The sequence below is a fragment of the Aquila chrysaetos genome, chromosome 8 (genome assembly GCF_900496995.4).
Source record: "Aquila chrysaetos chrysaetos chromosome 8, bAquChr1.4, whole genome shotgun sequence".
Classification (NCBI taxonomy): domain Eukaryota; kingdom Metazoa; phylum Chordata; class Aves; order Accipitriformes; family Accipitridae; genus Aquila; species Aquila chrysaetos.
Window position 1 is genome coordinate 25954351 of NC_044011.1, and position 24232 is coordinate 25978582.

The 24232-nt window shown below is 42.7% G+C and overlaps 1 protein-coding gene across 1 annotated transcript in view; it reads left to right on the top strand.

Moving 5' to 3' along the window:
• Positions 1-8379: 8379 nt before the first annotated feature.
• THEMIS (thymocyte selection associated) overlaps positions 8380-24232 on the top strand; it is an 80781-nt gene continuing 64928 nt past the window's right edge. The window contains exons 1-2 of the mRNA XM_030023567.1: positions 8380-8470; positions 23744-23902. Coding sequence (XP_029879427.1) covers positions 8380-8470; positions 23744-23902 — 250 coding nt within the window. The remainder of the gene's footprint in view (positions 8471-23743; positions 23903-24232) is intronic.

Genomic DNA, 24232 nt, shown 5'->3' on the forward strand with positions numbered 1-24232 from the left:
GGACACCGGGAACAAGGCCATAGGTGCAGATCACTTAAGCAGCAACTGCATCTAAGCTTTCCTATGGTAAAATAATAACCAAAACGCCTTGCAGCAGGGTAATATTAATGCCTTGAAAAAGGTAGGAAATTAGAATCAATTTAACTGATACATTGGCAAGTGTTAACTGCATTTTATGTGGAGCCTTTATTCTTTGACGAAACCCAATTTTCCTGCAGAAACAATTTGCTTTTAGATTCAACTTCATACACGGAGTGGAAGTAATTGCAATTAAGTTTGTTCTCCAATTTTCTGAAGTTGTTTCCAAAATCAGGCCAATAAAATTGTGTTCTTGACAGACTATCTTTCTGTGTACCTTTTTTAGAAATGTTCCCGTTAATGGTTAAAAAAAAAAAAAAAGAGGGAAATGCTTGGGTTTGTATGTATTTTAAAATGACAGCTGATATTTCAGTTCCAATGAAAATGGGCAAACATATTCAGTGCCACCGTTTTATCATTAATTTGAAAGTCAGACAACAAGTCTGTCATTTAAGATAAATATTAAGGATGACAAAAAACTCAAGGTAACCATTATTAAAATAAATGTTTTGTTGATTTCTTCTCCGGCTGCTTAGACTAAACTCTGGGTTCTAATGCTCGCATAAAAAGGGGTTATTAGTGCTCTTTCTTCCAGTAATGTAGACATTAGAGAGGTAAGGAGTGCGAGGTGCCAGTTTCCATTCTAGTTCTGTTAAAGCTCTTTGCTGTCAGGGAAAGTCAAACTGTTTTGCTTCCCTTCTGTAGAAAATTGTCAGTTGATAGGTGGAACTTCAGGAATAATTAGTGAAAGTAGATGTGTAAATTCTACTGGGGGAATCAATCTTTCACAAATATATTTAAATGAATTCAGTGTCCTTTTCTTTGAACAGTGGCAGGGTGCAAAAAAATTATTTTGGATTCCTTTAACAGCATCTAGAAACCTACATTGCCTCTTTAAAAATAAATTACAGCACACCCCACTCAAGAAATCACAAAGGGAGAGAGTGATATTTAAAATTAATTCAAAAAATTTCTCCAACATACCTCCAGCTGTCAAAAATGCATTGAAGATATGCCAAACATAATTCAAAACACTTTTTCTAATTTGAAGGTATCTCAAGTATATTTTCCTCCCAAAGTAAATCTTTAATGGACCTGTATGTCTGTCTCCCTATAAGTGTGGGATGTCTTTTTTTTTTTTTAGGTCCCTCCCTTCTTTTCTCTTTCCCCCAAAAAACCAACCACTCACTGAAACCAAATATTTAATGAAATCTGCAGAGGTGGTTGGGTTTGACTTTTTTTCTTTTTCTTGGTTTTTTTTTAGAGGGAGTAGAAAACTAGTTCTGTGGTGACAGCGCTCGGGTTGGGCTTTGGAGATCTGAACACAATCCATGGCTCTGCCATAGATTTTCCATGTAGCCTTTGGGTAAGTTGTAATTTCTCTGCTTTGAGTCTACTGCAAAATAATGCCTCAAACTGAGTATGGAAGGTAGAGACCAAAAATGCTTAATATTTGCCTAGCAATTGGAATGCTGAGGATCAGTCAGATGCCTGGATAGATTTTAGGGTGTGATGCCATGTACAGAGCTATTAATATTCCTGTGGGAATACTGAGTTCACGTTCTGTGCTGTTAAAAAAAAGTGGTAGCACCAGTTGGGGGTCACCTGTATGGCCCATTTTGCATAAACAACCATTTTGACAGGTTCCTCTTTGTATTGGAAAGGCCCCAAACTCCTTAAACTGTATTAAACATTTGCATTCTACTTTATTTTCAAAATACTTTATAAACACTTAAGAATCAATCATCTTAATACATTTATGAAGACAGGTAGCATTAATTAATACCTGTCAATTGATGGAGGAATTTTTACCTTGCAATTTTGAGTCCATACTAGTGCAGAGCTTAAAAATCTCAGATCATATCCTTCTGTCTGTAGTTGAGCAAAACATTAGCGGAGCTGCCTGCTTATGCAGCACTTGAACTATTCAGGGGTTTGAGTGTCCAATTCATACACAGTGATAAAACTTTAGATGTATTTATTAAGACCATGACGCTAATCACACTTACTGACAGTTGGAGAGAGTTCTGGTGATATATTTCCTATAGTTTACTGATGTGTGCAAAGCAATTACTCTTTGTTGAAGAAACTTTGGAAAAAATGCACGTCAATATTCTTTGCAAGACTGTAACTTAAAATGCTATTATCAGCAAGGTGTTTCTATGGGAAGCCACAACCAACTGAAACCCATAACTCTTCCTTATTAAGAATCTGCTCCAACCCCTATTAAAATCAATGGAAAGGCCTTTCTGACTCTAGTAGGTACAGAATTGCTCAATAAAATGTAGAAAATACCCACAGGTTATTATTGGTCAGTCCATAAAAACAGTCAGCCAAAACCTTACTATTTTTCAAAATCTAATGTGTGTACATGTGCTTCAGTTCTTTTAAAAGCACTAGGGGATCCTGGTTCCTCAATAGACTGTTGGAAGTCAAACATTGGCAAACAACCCTCTGGGCTCAGGAGCTTTGACTAACAGCCTTTTGTTCACACCTGCTATGCCATTTAAATTTCACATGAAGAGCACATCTAAGATCTCTCTGCCAAGCTGCAAGGAAATGTCAAAGAACCCAAAACATAGTTCCTGAAAACATAAAGGAAAGTTCACAATACAATCACAGGGCACTAAAATATTCCAAGCTTTTAAAGCCAGGAGCCATCACAATTCACTGGGGTGACTGCCTGCTTTGTGAAGGTGTCAGGTTTTTCAACCCAATCATTTTTGTACCAAGTCCAAAAACTTGGAGCAGAGCAAGATAATATCTTTAGAAGGGCAGATTTTATCTTTAGCTATGGGCTTCAGCTGATGGTGAAATAGTATAAATTTCTGCGGGTAATCATCCTTGCTTTATGACATGGCTCCTTATTTTAAATTTCCGCAGGATCTTGCTATGCCTTTGTCTGCAGGATGAAAAAGTCCTCTACCAAAACTGACTCATCCTAGGGGGAGTGTGAGTGGGAGCTGCCTGTGGATGTAGGAATGTTAAAAAACCCCACGTCTTTTGGGGGTCACTGAAATATGCTGTGCAATGAGAACTTTATATTTTAATGTGAAATTAGAAACAATTGTTGCAGGTGCTGGAAGGTAAGTTACATAAATGTTAGGCTAACAAAGCTAGGTTACTTTGGAAGGAATGGTTTCAGTGTTTAAGAGGTGATCGTTTTGGCTTTACTGGGCAATCGATCCCATCCACCTATACATACAGAAGCAGCAGAAAAAGCTTGTACACAAAGATCCATCCATCAGGTTGTAACTCATGTTACAACAACTCGTGTTGTTGTTTCAATTAGGTCTTTAGCCAATTCAGTCCCTCTCTCTCTGGGACAAATCCAAGGGTACCATTGTAGGGGTTGGATTTTTTGCTTATGATGGGGACAGCCTGTTCAAGCTGCTGAGACGATCAGTTTACATCACAGGGGCCATTAAAAAGGCATAGTTGTCAGCTGAGTGTTAGGTGCCCTTTGGGTGGGTTGTACAAAACCTGAGTGATCCTACCAGAACCGGTGCTGACTGGGGGAGGAAGATCGCGGCTCCTGAAGTCTCTGCAGCTTCTTTTCATGCTGGGTTCACTTCTGGAGCAGTTTCAGTATAACACTGTTCACCTCATTTGATCGAGCCAGTAGACTCCTATAAATGAAGGGTGGCACTACAGCTGATCACCTATAAGAATAGATGACCTGCCTCAATTTCTTTATCAGAACTGTTCTTGATGGTGTCCTATAGTCCTATATTTATTCAAGGCCTTAACATCCCAGGTGTCTACTTGTTCCCTTGGGAGATTATTTCACAGCCCAATGCACCTGTGTCAGGGAGGATTCCCTACAGTTTAGTCTGACTTTATTTTTAATGACCGGTGAAGTTTCTACCCTACGCTGATAAAAATACATAAGCGTATTGAACTTCCTGCAGTACTTTGAGTTTGATTCAAAAGATAGCATAACCATTCAGTAAAAATCTCACTCACACCTGCCTCCCTCCCAGGGCTTGGCTGTTGCTCATTTCCCTAAAGCATCCTCCTCTTTGGAATTATAGTTCTGCCAGCTCAAGTATCAAATACATTTCCCTTGTGTTTATAAGCTCAATAAATGGAGCGTATCTTCCTGTAGACATAATGCTTGGTTTCATATTTAGAGGAGCGTTTTAAAGATTCCCTTCAACCAGCTCCACTAATGGCTGCATTTATCTGGAGAATGGTCTGAGCTTAAAAAAAAAAATACCACAAACCTTCACAGGCTCGGAACTGATTTTATTTGGAAACTTGAAACACTTTATTGGCTTCCTGAAAACCAGTAAGTAAAACAAATGAGTGTTCATCAGCATGGTAGAAAAATATTCTTGGAAATAGTTTTCAAAATTCTGTGGTTTGCCCATTTGTCCATTCTTCTGAATTAGCTAACCACCACTCTTCAGGCACATTCCCCTACAGCTGTCCCCTGGGGGAATGAGCAGGGGCTTCTCCACAGGAGAAGTGGGTCCCTGTTTGTACATGCTTTCCAGAGCAGCTGGAGCTGCTGACACCGTGGCTGCATGAGGACTCATGGCTGCTTTGGATCTTGCAGTTTTCCCTGCCTGGCTTGACCCTCACCCCATTGTTGACGGCAGGAGCTGGAGTGGCCAAATGAATGCTGCCTGCAGATTGCTGTAGGACATGGGTAATATGGAGCTCCCAATAAGCTCTTCGTGAAGAACTCAAAACTTAGAAATGGAGGTGTGGTAAGGAGAGGTTTGTGACCTCTGTTCTTTCAGTATGGGAAGAACAGGCTCAGATTTTGCCTCCTCTCAGTACAGTATACATGCATTTTTCAGGAGCTTGTCTTGATCTTCAATATTGAAACTTGGACGAAGCAAAAGGAATATTTCCAAGTCATGATCCTCCTGAGGATTTAATCTCCAACAGGATAACCCCCCAAAACGATCCCTTATGACCAGCAGTCCATGACGATGGTGTGATAATCTTCCACTGTGGGACCAAGGATAGTTTGGAGATGGCAAATTCTTTTTCTCTGCACTTGGCATTGCACTGCAAACTGGAAAAAGCTCCTGCAGAGCATTTGGGAGAACACATCAGTGGTTCTCATTTACCAGTCTAGGTGCTAGCAGAGATGAGGACTCCTCTGATAACATGTGAGCAGTGGATAGCATTCCTGATTTGGATTGCAATTTCAGAAGAGTATATATATATAGTTCCTTCATTGCACCTAAGCTGGTCTGTTTTGTTAGGTTGTGTGATAAAAATCTGGTCTCTGCAGACACAGAGGAGCGCAGAGAAACAACAGTGGGTGGTGGAACCCCAGAGGTGCCCTGCCCAGGGTATTTTCAGGCATATTACAGAAGACCCATCAGCCCAACAACAACTCATCTCCCCACTGAGGAAGCACAGAGGCACTGCATCAGCAGGGCACCCCAGTAACCCAGCAGAGAATTGGGGTCCTGCCCAGACCCCCGCCCATGGCACTGCAGAAGGTTGACCACCCCTTGAGCTGGGCATAACACCCACCACAGGAGTTGAGGGGAGAGTGTCTCTGGAGTACCTTACAGACTGGGGCCGGGGGGGAGCTATGCTTAGAGGTATGGGACTCGCTGTGGGATGTAGGGCAATAGAAGAGTACAAGACTTACTGTGGGATGTTTAGGGGGACGAACCAAAGGTGAGGAAAGGAAGGGATCAAGGTGGTTTGGGGAGGAACAAGGGTGGGAAAATAGGGGGCTAAGGGGATAAAAGGGGCTGGTCACACATAAGTAGGCTGTTGGTCTTGTCTGGCTGTGCCCTGTGCAGCATCAGCACAGCCTGTCCTGGCTTCTCATTTAGCTCCATTTCTAATTATTTTCCTGCGTGTCTGGGGGGTGATGTCTAAGTGCCAGCAGCTGGAGAGGGACCATGGGTCACAGGGCTGTGTGGTTGCCAGCAGGGCAAGTGGCTTGGAAGCCGGGCGGGGGGGAATGACTGCGTATGTTCATGTGCCTCTGTGTATCTGGGGGGGAAGGGGGGCTGTACCAGCCACTGGCATGGGGCTCTGTATATCGAGGGCTGCTCGCATGCCCAGGTGCCAGCAAGATCAGAGGCCAGTTACTGGGTGGACTGTGCCTAAACCCAGCTACCAGAGGGATCCACCGCATATATGCATATATATATTTCTCACTAACAGAGCTTCATCTGGATCAGCCAGAGAGTGGGACAGGATGAGGCCATTGGTGCTCATGTGAGTGCTGTGGTTTCTGTGTGGCTGACAGAGTACTTATCTGGATAGGTGCTGTATACTTGTGTGGAGCCCATGTGGCTGGTTGGCCCTGGGAGCATGGACCTGCAGCCACCTCCTCCATGCTGTTGGGCTGCTGGATTCAGCAACATAAAACAGGTTTTGTTCTTATTTTTCTTGTACGAAAACCATGCCTGTTTGTACATTTGCTTTGTTGGATTCAAGTGATTTTGAAACCAGTTACTAATTTTTATGTGCATTTGCAATCCATGTTAAACGGTTTTTGTGGTGGTGTTCCTGGCAATCTTAGCGAAGTGAAGAGCCAAATACAAGTGAATTCAGGAATAGCAGAAATGGTCTTAGGGGCTCTTTATTCATAGACCAAACAAGTGTAGACAGGTAAAGCCCAGCTGCTGGCACTGACACAATACCTGACAACCTTGGGAGCTGGTACATCAAGAAAATTGGCTTTGATTTGCTGGAGTTGCACACCACACATAATTTTTAAACATATAAAGATGTCCCGCTGAAATAGCTGAAAATACTCACACATTTCAGTGCTCTGTACCCTGTAAGAACCAGCTTTTTACAATGTGGGTCTTTTGATTACCGCTGAATGTGTGTGATTTCCCCAGCTCTCTCCCAGATCAATTATATTTGCTTAATTCCACTTGTGTGTTGTTAGGAGGGGAGAATGAGGGATCTTTTGTGTTAAAATAGTTGATGAGTGGTTGGCTATGCATGTTCTCTAGTTTGGCTTTTACTAATACCTGTCACCCCTAGACCCAAAGTCCTGTTATTCATCTTGCCCGCAGCACCTGCAGCGTTAGCAACTGGCAATAGCGAGCTCTGCACCTGCAGGCTGCTCGCTTATAAAACCTATTTCACACTCTCTGGAGCAATATTTGTTAAGACTAAGTTAAACTCTTCAAACCCCACAGTTAGACTGACACTTCCAAGGCCTGGGCACCCAGTATAAGCATTTTTTTTTTTAATATGTGAGGAAGATTATATTGTCTCCTGCAAATTATCACATACAGATGAAATGCAGCTACCAAGCTTTTTGAAAATAAAGTTGGTTATCTCGCTCTCCATTTTGTCACAACATCGTGCTTCCTAGTTTCCCTGACGCCTCAGGGAAACAGGAAAGCATTGTAAGGGAACATGAAATCACAGTCACTTCAGTTTTCCTGGTGATCTGAGTCTGCTGCTTATTTGCTCTGAGGGCTCACTCTTCAGAGGAGTGCTGCTGCAGTAACAGTGCTTGATCAGGCTCAGAACAGCAGAGTTGGGACCAATGCTGCGCATTTACCCTCAATGCAGTCTGAGTTTCACGTGGTAGTGGGCAGTAGCCTCTTAAAATTCATTCCCAGATGCAGCATCTCAAATTCAAAGCCCCACAAATCACTGGTGACATTAAAAAAATCTTGGCCATTTTGCATAACAACATTTGTGTTTTAATGTCCATTTACATGATGAAGTCATTTGTATTCTATTTGTATGTCTTAAGTCCAGATATAATACTTAAGGCAGCAAAAAGCATCAGAAAAAAATGGTTTCATTTCTTTTCTTCAAAGGCTGTTTCTGGTTTTGGAGAGAACAAACACCAAACTATTTTGCCGTGCTCCAAGAAAAAAAAAAAACAAACAAAAAAACCTCAAAAACCACCCAGACATGACAGTTTTTTCTCCACTTTAGGCAGGGTCGATATTCAGTATCTTCTTTTCACAGGGTCAATAACCACCACCGACGAGATGGAGTTTTGTGGCAGATCCCCCTGCCCCCTCCAAAGCCCAGTACCCGCAGCACGCCCCGCACCTCTCCCAGCCCGGTGCAGACCCTCGGTGGGTACAGGTACCCCAGCCTGGTGGCGGGGCCACCTGCTCGGCATCCCCCTGCCTCACGCCACTCCAGCTGCAGCCCTGGGAGGAAGCGGCGAGGGAGGGGAGGAAGAAGAAGTGCCTCCCCATGCCGCTCCTCCCTCCGCCGCGGAGCCCCACGGCTCTCCCGGGTGCAGCATGCACCAGGCTGCAAGTGTTGCTGCCTCGAAAGCTCCTCACTGGTCTTTACGTGCCCAACCCACATGCTGCCTTGCTGCGGACCATGGCATCTACCCTGGAGAAGTTCATTCATTCTCTGGACCCGAGAGCCCTTCCTAGGGTCCTCCAAATCCAGTCAGGCATCTATTTCCAAGGTGAGCATCGGATGCTTTCTGGCAGGGCTTTGCAAGTCTGTCTTTGACATCAGGTTCCCCCTTGGGACCGGGGTGGGGGGGAGGCAGAGGGAGGATGCTGACAGAGCTGTCTCCCAGCAGTTTCCCACTAGCTGCAATCTTCCCTTTGAAGAACCAGCGTAATGATCCATGGCTTTGGAGCTGTTTTGGCACAGTGTGCATCTGGTCTTCTCGCGGGCAGTGAGGAAGGAGCTGTAGTTAGTCCTCGTCGTATCCTGGAAAGAGTACTGGAATAAGTCAGGCATTTGCTTTCTGTTCACACAGAGCCATCAATCCAGCAATTGCAAATCACCTCCCAGAGGTTAATTGATTAAATCTAGCTCTGCTCTTCTGGGATTGGCATGGAGCAGTGCTCTTCTGTCTCAGAAATAAAGAATCAGTGTGTCTGGAAAGTGACTGTGAGGGACCGTAAGATTTTCCTGAAGATCTGCCCCGCATTTGGGGGTACTTCAGGTGTGCAACAATACAAAGGAATGGGTATGAGCCAGACAGGAGCATCACCAGGGTGATATTTTGCTGAGTTTTCCTGCAGCAGGTCTTTTTATGGTGTTTTTATTGCTGGGCTCTTCTTGTGCACAAAACACAGCAGAAGGATAGTAAAGATGCTTGCACTGGAGGGAAAAGTTCTGCGCTTGGTCAGGGCATGGACTTTAATGACAGCGAACACACCATGTCAGGCCCATGTGTTAGTCTAGGAAAAGAAAGTTACCTCCCTGCCACTGCAAGGAAAAACTTGGGGTCACACTAGATAAGACAGAAGGAGCTTTATGAAATGAGCTAAAGCCTGCTTCAGCTTCAGCCAAACACCTGCTTCCGGATCCACGATATCTATCTTTATGTTAATCTAAAAATCCCCATGCTGCTCCATAGTAGGAGGAGCAAGGAGGTGGTCACTGTCAGCTGTGGCCATGGAAAGTCTGAGCTGCAGTCTTAGCACTGTGGCCGGAGTTGCAATTCTTCCCTCCGTGAGAACAGCCCCTTGGGGAGGGAAGAAAACAGGAAAGGGCATACTTAAGCTGTGGTGGTGGAATACTGTCTAAGTTCTTCTGATTGCCCATCCTGGCTGCTCTAGAAGCTGCCTAGGACACATGAATAGTACTGATGATACACAAAAAGGCATTCTGGGAAACAAACTTGGCCAAAATCACTAGAAACTTTTGAAAATATGCTTTTTCTGACCTTTGACACGTGGCCTGTTCAAGTTTTACATTTTAAAATGGCCCAAGAACTTTAACTGAATTAAGTTCTTGATAAGGAGGCTACTACCTAAGTGATGGAGAGTGGAATTTAAACTAAAGGCAGGAAGATCACCTCCTTAAGTTGGAGCAGCCACCATATTAGTCTATTTCCACACACCTAGGAAGCAGAGGTAATATAAATACAAGTTGCCTGTATATGTACATGCATATGGATATATATATGTATGTATATGTGTACACAAAATACTGTGAGATATAGATGTATATACAAAATGCTATAATAAAATTACAGTAGCTCAGCTGTCAGCAGGTTTCTGAGTCCCTACAGTCTGCATCCTGCTGCTAGTGGATGATAAAGCTCATACCACTACATCTTTGGAGCCAGGGTATTTCAGCATGTGCTTCCATTTACTGTGTAAACTCTTCTACAGAGGAGAAAAAAAACAGTGGAGACTTAGCCCACAGACCATTCTGCAGCAATGTCCTTGCATGTGAGAGAAAAAGGCTATTAGCTGATGACTGTCGATAATAAAAGAGCCTACACAGCCTTGGGAAGGGGCGGTATGTGCTGTAGTGACCCGGGAATGTTTGCACTAAAAGCGAGAGGCCTTGTGCTGCTCAGATGCTTCTTCAGCCTTCAGCAGCACCACCTCTTCCTGTCCTCTGCTCCCGGTGGCTTCCTCTCAGCTGTACTCATACGTGTTTCCACCAGCAGGCTAGGTGCAGCACTAACATACATGCAGGTGTTTCTTTCCTACACAATGAACAAGGCTGACACAGATGTGCTATTTGGCTCCTTCCCCTCACAGTCAGCACTGTTGCAAGTACCTAGAAAGCCTGATGTCTGCTATCAGGCTTGTGTTGGTTCCTCTCTCTTCTTCTTCCTTGCTTCAGAGGAAGCTTGAGACACTCGAGACGCTCTGTGCCTGAGAGGTTTGCAAGATCTAGGGCTACCAAAGGTCGTCTTGGGCTACACTCTCCCTTCCTCTCCCCCGCTCCCTCCCTGAGCCCTTTGTCCGTGTTGGATCTCTCCTGAACATTTTGCTTCCCTCCATAGCTGGCAGCAGGGGTGAACATGCTGTTCTGTGATTGCATTATGATTTATGTTGCATTTTCTGAAGCGAGAGTAGTGCTTCAGAGAGAGTCTGAAGTAATCCCTGTTATATTGCTGAACAGGAGTGGACCACTTTGTGCACTTTGAATTTCCATTAGGACAACCATTTTCTAGTCGTTCCTCAGGCAGATCCCCCTGCCCCTGCAACAACTCTTTTGATTTCTCTTACCACATGCAGTACACCAGCAATCACATTGTGGGTAATGGCAGGTCTATTGACAGGGAACATGGGTTTATTACTGTGGTTGCAGGGACCAAATCAGTGTTCGTGCGCTGATTGTAGTAGCTCCCAACCAGCTACAAAGTCAGCCTGTCAGCTGAGTCCTACCTGGATTAGCAGTTTTATGGAATTGGATTTCATAGGAATCTTTACCCATTCTCAGCACAACATGCAGATAGTAAAGGAGAAGATTTATTTTTAAATTTTAAATTTTTAAAACTGGTCAATCACAAGGCACAATTAATTTTCTGTTGTAAGAATTTAAAATAGCGAGAATTTGTACTTATGTACATTCTATGTATATTCCCCTCTCCACAACCCCAGAAAAAAATTACAGCTTAATGTCAGCTTAACCAGATACATAGAATGGCTACTGGAGTAAATAACCATCTACTAAATCCATTAGAGCCGTCACATCAAAGCTGCAGCGGCCAGCCAATGAAGGCTATAGCTATCTAGGTGGTAAGGAGACGATGGAGCTTAATTCATTCACTAGTCTTCTGTGGTGCACTGTGTGCTGTGGGGTTGAAACTCTTAATTTACTCTGGAAGCAACATTTTGCACACACTGCACTTACGTCTAGGTGATTTTATGAGTAAATATGTGACTTGCAAATTAGCCTCACTGCTTTTGACAGAGTTTCAGTGCCTCTGGAATCATAAGGAAAGCATAATGCTGTAAGCCTTTGTAAGGATGGATGCATTTTTTTCCATGTGGTAAGGTATTTTTATTAGAAGCTGCAAAGTCAAACTCCAGGGAAAGAGTAGGAACTCGCTTGCCCTTGGGCAAGGCAAAAGCTCTAAAAGATCCCGTTCTGCCTTCATACCCATGTAGCACCAAATGCAATCTAGGTCTCTCTTTTTAGACACAAGCCAGCCTGCTGCAGCTCCTGGTGAAGGGTAAGTTGAAAACATGTGCTGTGTGCATCCATTCCACCATTAGTCTCTCTACTGGCCTATAAAAAAATTATGCTCCTGCTGCTATTAATGGAATTGTGATTTATTTAACTGTAGCTCCCACAACTGCAAATGGACAGGACTACATAGACCCTGTTTCCTTTCATAATACTTTAAGCTGGAGAATCTACAGGCGATTGAACTTTTGCTGTTGGTAGTGAATACTATAACCCAGATGCCTTTCTGAGGAAGCTCTGTTCCTGTTCACCTCTCTGTTCCTGGCTTGAAGCAGAGGGAAGGGTTTCCCTGGGGTGCTATCAGTGTGTTTCATGCCACACCTGGAGTTTTGGGTTGGTTGAAGGCTTACCCAGTTTGCCTCAGGCAGGATAGCCAAGGTCTGAGGAGCTTGTTCATACTGTCGTGTTCCCAGTCCCTTTCCCTCCAGCACTGGGTGGCTGCACAGTCACAGCCCCAACCTGCAGTCACCACCTGCAGCTGCCCAACGCTACGCAGAGTCAGGAATGTGGGGGTTTAGTAATAGCCCCGAGGTCTTCTGAAGTGCTTTTCATTCATCACACGCAAAGGACCATACAGAAGTAGAGAAATTATTGTTATCCCTGGTCTGAAAAGGAAACACAGGTGTAAGGAGAGGGTGGCTCTGCAAACCCCAGGGCAGTTGTTTTGGACTCTGCAGTCATATCATTGCTACTGAAACTGGACTGTTGAATCTCTGAAGGGAACACGAAGGCTGATTATAAAATGCGGGCAAGTTTGCCAGATACAAATGTCTTGGTAATCAGCACTGATTAGAAAGGAACTACAGCGCAGACTGAAGTGCATGACAATTTAAAAGCTCATTAAAATACGTTATTAAAAAATTAAACCACTGAAACTCCATTGGAAACTGGTTTTATTGACTGAATACTTTTCTTTGAACATTTTAGTAAATATTGATGCTTAGTGAGCTAAGTACTGTATGACTGCTGATTTTTACAGATACCATGCAAGTACAGGCTTTCATCTTTATGTTGCAAAAATTATGTCTGTTTTAATACTGATATAATTATTTTATGGGTAATTGAATTTAATATTCTCCAGGCTTAATTTAACCAGTGGCAGGACAGTAAAAAGTGTCAAACTTTAATTGTGAAAAATGTAGAACTGCTCAAGGCACCTATTCTGTTGGTGTTTCTTGCCACTAGCCATGTTCCTCTACCTGTAGCCTTCCCATTTTTGCTCCGCCTAAATAGAAATCCTGCATTGCCTTTTTTTATTCCCCTAAAGCTAAATGCACACATCAGCAATGGGATTAGGACCCCAAGAACTGGGATTTGCCACAGTACGGGGAGCGTTGGTAGCTCCTCTCTGCAGTTCTGCTGTTCAAAAGTAGCACTTGTGTAAATCACAGTGCCAGGATATCTCCTCTTTATGATGGACCCGTGAGACTCATCAGGAAAGTTTATGCTGTGTGCTCTTTCTCTGGAGAGAAGGGATCTGTAAGCCAGCAGCCTCCACCTCCGCAGATTGGGAGTGCAGTGAAGCAGCAGGCTGTAAATGTGGTGCTCCGCTCTCTGCTCCCTCTCCCGGGGCTCTGGAAAGTGCCAGGTCTCTCTGCACAAGGACAAAATGGTGGGAAGAAACAACAGTGGGGTCACATATAGATCCCTGTTTAATGCCATTCCAGACCTAAGGGAGTTCAAGATGCTCCGTATTGCCAGGTAGCGATACCCTCTCCAGGCAGCTGTTTGGCACTCCCTGACAGCTGCATGAGGGGCAATGCCAAAAAAAAAACCCCACCCGTCGGGATTTGCTGCTTCTTTGGGGAATGTGAATAGCTCCATTGCAAAACTCTCTTTGGTGAACCATAAAGAACACGAACATGCTTACGCTCACGGTTCCTCTTGGCTCTCCTTTGCTGGCTGCGTATCCACACCTGCTCGCCCTCTCTGCGGTTTCAATTTCACCCTTTCTGCTTCTGCTACTGGGAAACAGCATCTTTCCAGCATGGGCTTCTGTGAACCTTTCAGGGCAGTGATGGGTTTGGCTGGCCAGCAGCAGAGCGCTGGAACCACTTAGAAAAGTCCTGTTAAGCCCGTAACTGCAACTAGGTAAACTGAGCAGAAAAGGAATCATTGTATACCAAGTCTCAGCTGTCCCAAGTCCTAATTTAGACAAGAAATCGCTCTCAACGCTAATAGTTAGAAAACGATCGTGTAGGATGGAATGATTTTTTACTGATTTTAAGCCAACCTAGAGGGAATGAATCCTGCTTTCTTACCAGTGTGAAAAGCCAGTGAGTCAATGAAAGCTAGGATATGCAGTCTGTAATACGTATGAATAAAACAAGCGAGCTGCCTCGTCAGGATTAATAAAGGCACTTTTTCTTATAAAAAGCAACAAGGCAATTTAAACAGAGGCTAAAGTATGGACAGCTTTGAACAGCTTTGATGAAGATAATGAAGGTTGTATTTCTTAGAGGTGGAAGATCAATAAAAATGACCTGTGCATTTACTGGGTGGAGTCTCAGCTGAGTGCATGCAAAAGGGAGAATTGCACGTTAAATGGTATAGGGTTTGCACGTGCTAATTTGTCTCATTTTTTTACAGAGATAAAAGCCAAATCTCTCTGTAAACATGGAAGGTTTTTATCCCCCTTGAACATAGCTGTTTCCCTTACTCTTGATTCAGCAGTTAGGAGCAAGAGCCCTAGGTACAGAAGGAGTAACAGATAGTTTGGGTTCTCTTTTGTGGTCAGTAGTCAGAGCATGTTGGTAAATTTTCTTTATTAATATGTGCTGCTGAAACTCTCCTGCACTTGTTCAGGCTGCTTCAAAAACATGTTTTATTCTGAACAAGAAGGAAAGTGCCCTTCAGTGAATGCAATATGAGAACAGAACCTGACTTTTATGGGTCAAATATTGCTCGTTTTATTCACACTGCTGCCCTTAGTGGGATGACTCATCCAGACACACTGAGAGAAATCTGAGCCTGGGTAGCTAGCACTGTGGGTGAAGCTGTTTCGAGGATCTCCTTGCAGGGATTTTCTTTCCATGACATTCAGTTTCGGGCCTCCGTGTGAATGGCACAGGAGGTGGGCAGAATACCCAAATTGCCCTGCTTGTCTCAACGCAGGGGTCAACCCCTTGCCTTGCCTTGCTAAAGCTGCCATCGAAGTGCTGGTTTCCTGCAGTGGTGAGGGCTCCCCGGCTGTTGTTGCACTTGGGCCTCCGGGGATGCAAGGAGGAGGTCGGCAGCAGGAGGAGCCCTGTTTCCCTACATATGAACCTGCCATCCTATAAAAATACCAAGAAAATTTTCACAAACTCTGTCTCTGGGAAGATAATGGGACATCTATAGCAAATGACAGAGGAGGGAAGATCCTGGGATAAATGGACACACAAGCCCATGACCATGCACCCCTTCTGAGTTACAGGGCTTTTGTGGGGTATTTTTTTCTTCCAGAACCTGGTGATCTATGCATGAGGGAACATGGCATTAGTCCAGGTTCACAGTTTCTGATTAGCTCCATTGGACACACAATGATGGCACAAGGGGCAGCGTGCTGTGATCTCAGTAGGGGAAGATGCTTAAACATGTTTCCAGTTCTGGGCTTCACCTGTGAAGTGGTCAACACTCTGGCCTGATGCTGCAACTTAATTTAAGCTGCCTACTTAAACCTAGTTCAACAAAGCACAGATTTCCTGTTGAACATACACTTTAACAAACATACCTTAAGTCAAAGTAATTAATTCTGCAAAGAAAATTAATAAAACCAAATAAATCACGAACAGCTAAACCAGTGACTAATGCTGTTCAAAAGCAGCTTTTGGCATTCTCTTCACCACTGCAGTAATTCCAACTCATGCGGGTAAACCCAAACAAAAGGTTGAAGATGTTGCATTTGGAGCTGTGATTTCACTTGCTCTTTCCATTATAGCGGGTGCTGCACGCACAAAGCTCTGCTGCCACATGCAGAGTGCAAGCCCTCTGGATAGATGAGAATCAGAAGAAAGTATTAAAAAAGGGCCATAAACCTATCAGGAAAGGAATAAATCAGAAATTGCAGAAGTAATTTTTTAAAAAATTCCATTATGATTGAAATGGCTTAAAGCACTTGACATTTAAAGTTTGACTTTATATGGCAAAAGATAAATCTTACAGCTTTTGTTTTTTGATGGTTTTGTGCTGGCAAAAATCAGATCCTCTGCAGCCTAATTAGGTACGATCAAGATAAGATGCTGCCTTTGCACAGAGCCTTTTGAAGGGAGTTTACCTCTGTGGCAATTCAGCAGCTGAACTCCTTGAAGGATTTGTGTCCCGGACTGACCAAACCTGCAGAGTTTTGTTGCTTAGGACATGTTAAAGAGAGAAGAGCTGCTATAAAATCCAGTAAGTTGCTCTGTCACTTGATAGAGGACCTTCTACACAAATTCACGCCACCTTTGTGACCACTGCTACCCCATGGCCTCTGGAGCACCACGTGGGCGCGGGGGAGCTGGGCTCACACGCTCTCGGTGGGTGCACCTTCTGGGGGTAGGATGGAAGGGGTGCATGAAAGCCATACAGGTGCTTTATACTATTTGCAGCCACTCTCGAAGTGCACTCTCTCCTGGGGTTGGAGAGAAGCTGGGGCATGCTTCCTTCTTTGCCTGCCATTGTGCATTTGATTTTCAGCCTCTTTGTATCTTCCCCACAAGATGTTAGTCTGTTTGAGTTTAGTGGGGAAAATCCAGCATGCTGATAAGCATCTTCGGTCCTCAGGAGGTATTTGAATAAAAAAAAAGACACCTAACTTCTCACCATCAGAAATTGGTTGCTTTGCCCTACTGCTTAATCAGAGTATAATATGATTAAAGTTATTAAGCAAAACTCTCCTCCCCGCAACTCTAAAATAGATCTCTCTTCTTGCCAAAGAACATAAAGGCTGAACAATTGGCTAACCCCCAAATAATGCCCATAAAGAATGGTATCTTTTTTATTGACACTAATTATAGCTACATTATGCCCTTCATATATTACTTTGGGAGCCTGCAGCAGCCTTAATAAAACAGTGATTTCAGCTGAGCTGTGTCGTAGGGGAAAGCAGGCTATTGTAATTCTGGCTGAACGGCTGCACCAGGGGCCTTTTTATGTGAAAGCAGAACCATTTCATCAGCCCCTGAAACAGAGTCACCTCTGATCCAGGAAGACAGCACCCATATGGGCAACTGATGACAACATAATAGTGGAGAAAGAAGCACTGGGAAAAGGACATCGGGACAAAGTTCTGCTCTTTCAGGACATGTTGGAGATCTTTCATTTCCCTGCAAAGCAGCCAGGTTTCTGGTTCTTTGGATCTTCTTTCAAAGACCGCTCAGCCTGCCAGCTGCAATGAATTCAGTGGGTGCTACTGAGAAATGAAAGGGAGACTTTTTTCCTTCAAGGATGCAAACTCATGGGGCTAGGGAGTCAATGCCTAGTGTCTGGCCTGCAAAGTGATTTGGTTTTGTTAGAAGAGCTTGGTCTTTGTTAAAAAAAAAAAAAAAAAAAAAAAAAAGAAAAAGAAAAAGAATGGGGGATATTTGGAAGTGCTTAGCAGCACCCTGTAGCAGACAGACAGACAGACTGGGAGTCAGCCAGCCTGGGCTCGAGCTCCAGCCCTGCTGAATGATCCTCTGTGCAACCTTAGTGAAGCCTTTTGTCTTGTTTGCGTTCTCTCCCTAGCCCTCCTTGCTAAACTGCCCAGGGGCATGCAGCAAAAGGGCCTTACGTACGACTGATGTATTATTGCTGTTTAGTCATGGACCTGGTTTTGAGTCATACTTCCTATCAGCATCAGTGAATTGTTCCCTCCGAGAGCAGTCATTGAATAGCGCTCTAAGCTGCTGGGAAGAAAAAGGGAAATATTACTGAGATGTTTGCTGTTCTACCTTGTATTATAAAATATTTCTCTCAGTGGTACTGTCATATGCCCTGACATGAAGAATGACATCCTCCATCTCATGCATTCACTGTGTTTATATTTTATATTGTTGTTTTTAATACAAAAAGACTCTTCTTGTACCTATAATGACAAATAAATCAAATAAAGGGTTCATGTTAGAGAGGATGGTGGTGTGGCTGCTTAGCATTTTAGGAAAGATGGAGGAAAAAGATATTGAACCAATTATTAGGATTACTTTGATGTGATCACAGCAGTTGCTAATATAGATTGTCAAACTAGACACGAGCTTATGAAAGGATATAAATGTGTTTTTTATTGAACAAAGTAACAATCCAGAAAAGGTGGTTTCAAAGGCAACAAGCTCTTTAATTACAGCCTTCAGGGGCATTGTTTGATCACTGTAAATAAGCTGCTTTATTCTGGGTTCTGCTAAAATGTTTTTTTGCATTATACTGCATACATCTTTTTCAAATCAAAAAGATTCAGTCCTTAAGGTTACTTGATTTACATTTTCAACATCTTACACTTTCTTTGTGGCTTGAGTGGGAAAAATACAGTTACTGTTGTGCAAGGACAAATAAATGTACTAAAAGGTCCGTTTTAATTTTATTTTTCAATATATTGTGTATGTGCATCCACATCACACAGCTGAAGTAAAATCTTTCAGGGTCATGTTGTCACACAGCGGGTATTTTCACAATGTTTTAAGACTAATTATTGTGGCTTTTAAAGGAAAAAGAATTTTTATTGTCCCTTTTGAAAGCCATGCAGTTTCCCTCCCTCCCTTTTATCAGCACAAATATTTGCTGCAAATGCCTAGATGACAAATCACACAGGTAACATTTTTCTTGTCTGAATTTAATCTTCATTGTACTATTCCAGGCAAATCACCAAGCAGGGGCTAAAATCAGGGCTAAGGCAATCTAGTTGCAGACAAATATGTAATTACAATCAATACTGTATGTGCAATTGTCGTCCCCCCCAAAATGAATCTGTTCTTGTATGGCTGGCAGTTTCATTTCTTAATGATTTTTTTTTTTTTATCCTGGTGTCGTTAAAAATGAGGCTTCTGCAATCACGGTCTCATTTTGTTAGCCATCCTCCTCCCAGATTCTCACCTTCATAGTCTTTCAACCTCTTGGTCTATTTCAAATGATCTGATAAAGGAGGAGGTAATTAAAATCCTGCAAGTTGCCCATGAAAATGGTCATCTAGGTAGACATCTACCTACATACATATATACACATCTATCTCTCTGTCGATCCACTCACGTATGTAAGTTTTACTACTGATAAGCTGTTGAAGGTTGGTCTCTGACTTCCTTAATTGGATGGAAAATGTGGTGGCATACCTCTGTTACTCAGTCGTTATATGAGCAATTTATTGAACTTCTCTTCTGGGATGAAAGGTACCGTCCTATGGCCATGAGTCCTGGGATTCTTGGGCACTCTCCACTTCTACTCTGCTGAAAGTTTTCCTCTCTTCTAGAAGACTTAAAACATACCCTTTCCCTTCTTGACGATGCCAAAAAATACATCTTTTCTTTCTTCCCCTTTTTTTATATCAAGAAGGGGTTCACTTTACTTGGTATTATTACAAAGCATTATCTTTGCCAGTAGATTATGTACCCATGTAATAGTTTATTTCTTTGATCTAAGACAACCAGCTCTCTTGATTTTCTTTTTTTTTTTTTATTTTAATTAAAATCATGACTTTTTTTTCAGTTTTAATTTTCATCTCACTTTTTCTAAAACTAATGCTTTTAGATGAATGATCCATTTGTTTCCCACAACAATGTTATGTTTTGTTCTGACAAAAGTCCCTGAGAGTTAAGGTGCTGTGACAGCCCTGTGTGTCTATTCTGTGCATACTCTTTTGTGGCTTTCAGTCTGGCATTTATAATCCATCTTTTTTCTGAATGCATTATCTTGGCCCTTGATGTTTCAAACAGAGCCTGCAGCTCCATGTAATGCTTTTTGTAGACTCCAGCTTGAACTCCATATGCTTGTCTGCCTCAGGTACTTTCTCTCTTTTATGAGTGCAGATTTTCTTTTTTTGTGTATTTTACCCTTTTCTTGCAGTGTTTTAGATTCTCTGCCATCTTTACAGTGCCAGGCCAGCCACTGTTTACCTGTGTAGGTTCTTATCTGCATTTGTCATGTTTTGCAAATTTTGATTGCTTTGTCAAAGGCTAATTTTTCTGTCATCCAATCGTCTATTTTTGAGTGTTTGGCAGAGCTAGTCTCTTCTCATGGATATTACCAGATTGGATCTTCAGCCTTGGACCCGTCACTAACTGATCAGTGTTGTCACTTTTTTGCAAGCGCCATTTGTACTTTTTATTTTGTGATGGAGGGCAGGACTTCTCAAACTCTATGTAGTATAATTTGCAGTTAAGCTATTGTGCCTGAGGAAAAGAAAACCTGATAAAAGTAGTAAGTCCTTCAGAACCAGCCATGGTCAGAAACAGGGCCCTCCTCTGACTCCCCTCTTTATTTCCTGGTGGCACCACTCTGCTGCAGATATAGACTGAAGTAGTAGTTAGACCTTCTTCAAACACATCATTTTTTTGAGAGATTCAGCCACTTAACTGCTCCATTCTTCCCCTCAGGGCAATTGCTTGGTTTGCTCTCCTCCAGCTACCATGTTATTTGGAGAGGAGCCACAGTCCGCAAGGCCACCCAACCTGCGTGGCTGGGTGCCTGTGCTCGTATGGAGCAGCACTGCCTGCTCGTGGGTGCACGGCAGGTCCCGGCTGCGTCAAGGGGCACGCTTGCAAAGGCTGTCTATCAGAGATGAAAGCAAATGTGCCCAAAGCCCATAATTAGTCAGTGTAGTTACTTTCATATGTTAAATGGTTTCTAGGGGTCTATTTTCAAGTGAGGTACTCTGGAGAAGCTGGATCTAAATCTGCACTGAAGAAAAAAAGCCTCTAGAAGCCACAAGCTCCCATTTTGAGTAGGTTTTCACAAATATTTGTTGAGAGGTGAGAATATTGGAATTCTTTGCTCATCTTTCCATGTTTCTATAATGCAGAGCTCACCACGCCAGGTCCTCTGGGATTCCCTGTATCTAATAATATCATGGTTGTTTGTGATCTGTACTGTGTCTGATGTGAGGGGTGAGGTGGTTCAGCACAAAAGGAATATTACCCTCTTCGTGGCAGCTCAATCTTTCTCTCCCTCTCACTCTAATATGAAATAAGTATTGCACACAGACTTTTCTGACTGTCATAAAATATCCTATGGAGCTCAGCTAAAGCAATGAGAGTTATGATAATTCCTCATGTGTTTATTAGAGCAGCAGCCAGCCTACTGACGGGAGCTGTAGCAATATCCAGTGGAGACATCTGAGTTAGTCAATGTTGAATTGCTCAGGGACTAAAGGGAGAGCAAACAACTATGCACTTTTCATATCTTTACAATAAGAAAGTCAGACTGTTCTTTTTTAGTTAAAGGGCAGCAGCTCCCTTGGTCTTCTGCTTAGTACCAGATAGGTTGAAAGGATGCATAAACAGCACGTTCTTTCACCTGACTGTGGCTGATATTTGTGTGGCATATAATCCAGAATACCTCTGTGCTAATCATCATCCTGGTATGCAACAGAAAGGCAGTAGCCTGCTGGGGGAGTTTAGAGCCTAAGTACAACAGTTCCCTTGATCCTGTGTAGGATTCTCTGCAAGGGAAACCAGGCAATGTTGTTATATCCACCCACCAAAAGCATCCACCACATGATTTTTTAATTTTTTTTTTTTTAACCTAGTTTCTTCTACATAGGGTTAAAAATGTACATCGTACCTGCCTTCCTCAGGGGAGCAGCTGGGGATTTCCTGCTGTCTATCATCTCAATTGTGAGAGCATTGCACAAGCAACAGACAGGGTTGCCTGGACGTGTCTTCACAACAGAGTACTTAACCAGTTGCTCAGTGTTACTCTCCTTCATCCTCCTGTCCTGACATGAACCCATTTTTCTGTGGTGCTCTACTGAGGCTTTGGGTTTAGGCTAAAACCAAAGCAACTTTTGCTCAGGTTGGTCTCCCAGTGACTTCCAGTGAGGCCAAGGGGGTAACCAAGTGCTTGTCACCTGCAAGTGCTGCAGCAGAGTTGATAAATATATCCCAGACTCAGTAAGAGATGCTTATTAGCCCAGGCTATGGTCATGACTGGAATGATCTTGAGTGTGCATTAGGAAAATCACTTGGCTGACAGTTGCATTTCTGATATGACACCTGGCAAAAACAAACAAACAAACAAAAAGTTGTGGGTTTTTTTATCCCCACCAATTGCAAGGAGATCTGTGGAGTAAAGAATGTTACTTTCTGTAGGAAGTGAGTTCTGCAGGCAATGGCAATATTTCAGTACAGGCCATCTCAATTTTTGATTGTTACTATATAGCCAGAGGTCAGGTTTTAAGTAATCTCTCATTGCCTGAGACCATTCTGGTTACCTAGGTTAAGAGGGAAAAAAAAAAAGAAAAGACTTTAAACCGAACAAGATGCAAGAAAGGGCTATTAGAAGGATTGTGGGAAGGAAAAGCTGTCTTCTCAGAGGAGATAAAAAGAACTTGTTTCTTCTAGATTTTTGTCAAAAATGTGACCAGAGAAGGGCAAAATTAACCTTGCAAACCCTTTGGGGAAGGGAGAAATGGAAATGAGAAAAAAAATATTTTGAGTAAAGTAGCAGAGCAATGTTAGTAGCAGAGCAAATGAATACACTCACCAATGCATTGGGAGTGGAAATGAGACTAAGGTTTCTCACCAAGAGGGAGATGAAATTCTGAGATGGGATTCCAGAAAGGGTACTTCCACAATGCTTCAGGACAGAGCTTGGTAAGTTTTTGGAAGGAACTGCACAGCATGAGAAGAATGGAAGCTAGCATTAAAGTCAACATTTCTGATGTTCTGTGTTCAATGCAATTCTATCTACAAATGGAACACCATGTGTTTACTGCACTGCCTTTATATATAGCTGATTGATCCCATGCCCCAAACCTTCTGCTAATCTCCTGTGGCGACCAGGAAGAATTTTCCTTCTTCTGCATAACTTGGCTTTTGTTTTGTTTTGTTTTGCTTTATTCTTCTCCCCCTGTCCCCACTTCTGAAACAGCAGCTATTGATCACAGCTGGAATGGAGAAGGGAGGGTTAGTTCTGGCAGGGCAAGCTGCAGTTCCAGGTTTTACTGTGGAAGCTCTGAAACACTTGGTTGGATTGCCTTGTTTGTGCTCTCAAACTTCTGAACATAACAGACAAAAAAGGAATTTTTTTGCTGCCAGGTCAGAATCAGTAGGCTTGTTTCAGCATGGGGTAGAAATTACCGCTGTTAATTTGCCAGTTTTCCAATTTCTTGTACTTTCTTCAGTTTTTCTGTTACCACAGAAAGCTCAAATGCTGGCTGCACTTTGATGTCTCCTGGCCTCTCCCTGGGCACCTTCTAGGGTTTATGGTTTTTTGTCTTCTGCTGTAGTCTGTTGTTTCCTATGGGATATGCTATGCCCCGTGCTCTGCAGAGGCATCTTTCCTGTCCAGGTTCCGCTGCCTGCTGACTTCAGGAGGCAGCTCCTGATGACCCAGGCGATCCTATGCTCCACCTTGTTTTGTTTTGGTCTAATAACTGGAAATGCAGGTTCTTCAGACCTTATTCTCCTTTACGTGCGTGTAAGAACAGTGTACACATAGAGCTGATCTAGAGGTCACTGAAGTCACAAGATGGATTTTCTCGTGACACTAAGGAAGAAAATGAAAATTAGGTTAGTTATCACAGGATAAGTATTATTTCATGTAACTTATTTTAAGTATTTTCACTTTCATTCAAAGAGGTAAAAACACTTGACAAAGTGAGAAAAAGCTGAATAATGTTTTTCTTTCCTTTTGTATTTCTTTTCAGGCTCCATCTATGAAATGTTTGGAAATGAATGCTGCCTGTCAACAGGAGAAGTCATTAAAGTTATTGGCTTCAAAATTAATAAGCTCATAGCAAGTATCTGTGAGAATAATGAAGTCAGCCGGTTTTCAGCCAAAGTGGAATTACCACTAAATTTTCCTGGTATAGTATTTCATGAATACATGTTTTTGAGGAATTTTAACCCTGAGTACCTTTGTTCACTTCATTGATTTGCTGTCTTGATTGATATTTCTTTGAGGTTACAACTCAGCTGTCAAGGATAAAATTTTATCAGATGGCACAAGACACAATCCATTCATTTTTAAATTTCAACTCTTACAGTGCTTTTTCAAGCCTGGATAAACTTTATTAATGTTATAATCTTTGGTAGTAATGCTTCCTATACTTGAGGTCACTCAGTGTAAGAATTTTTACAAAAATCTTCTTTTCAGTTACTTATGACTTCGACAAACTTTGTCAGAGCTGAAATCT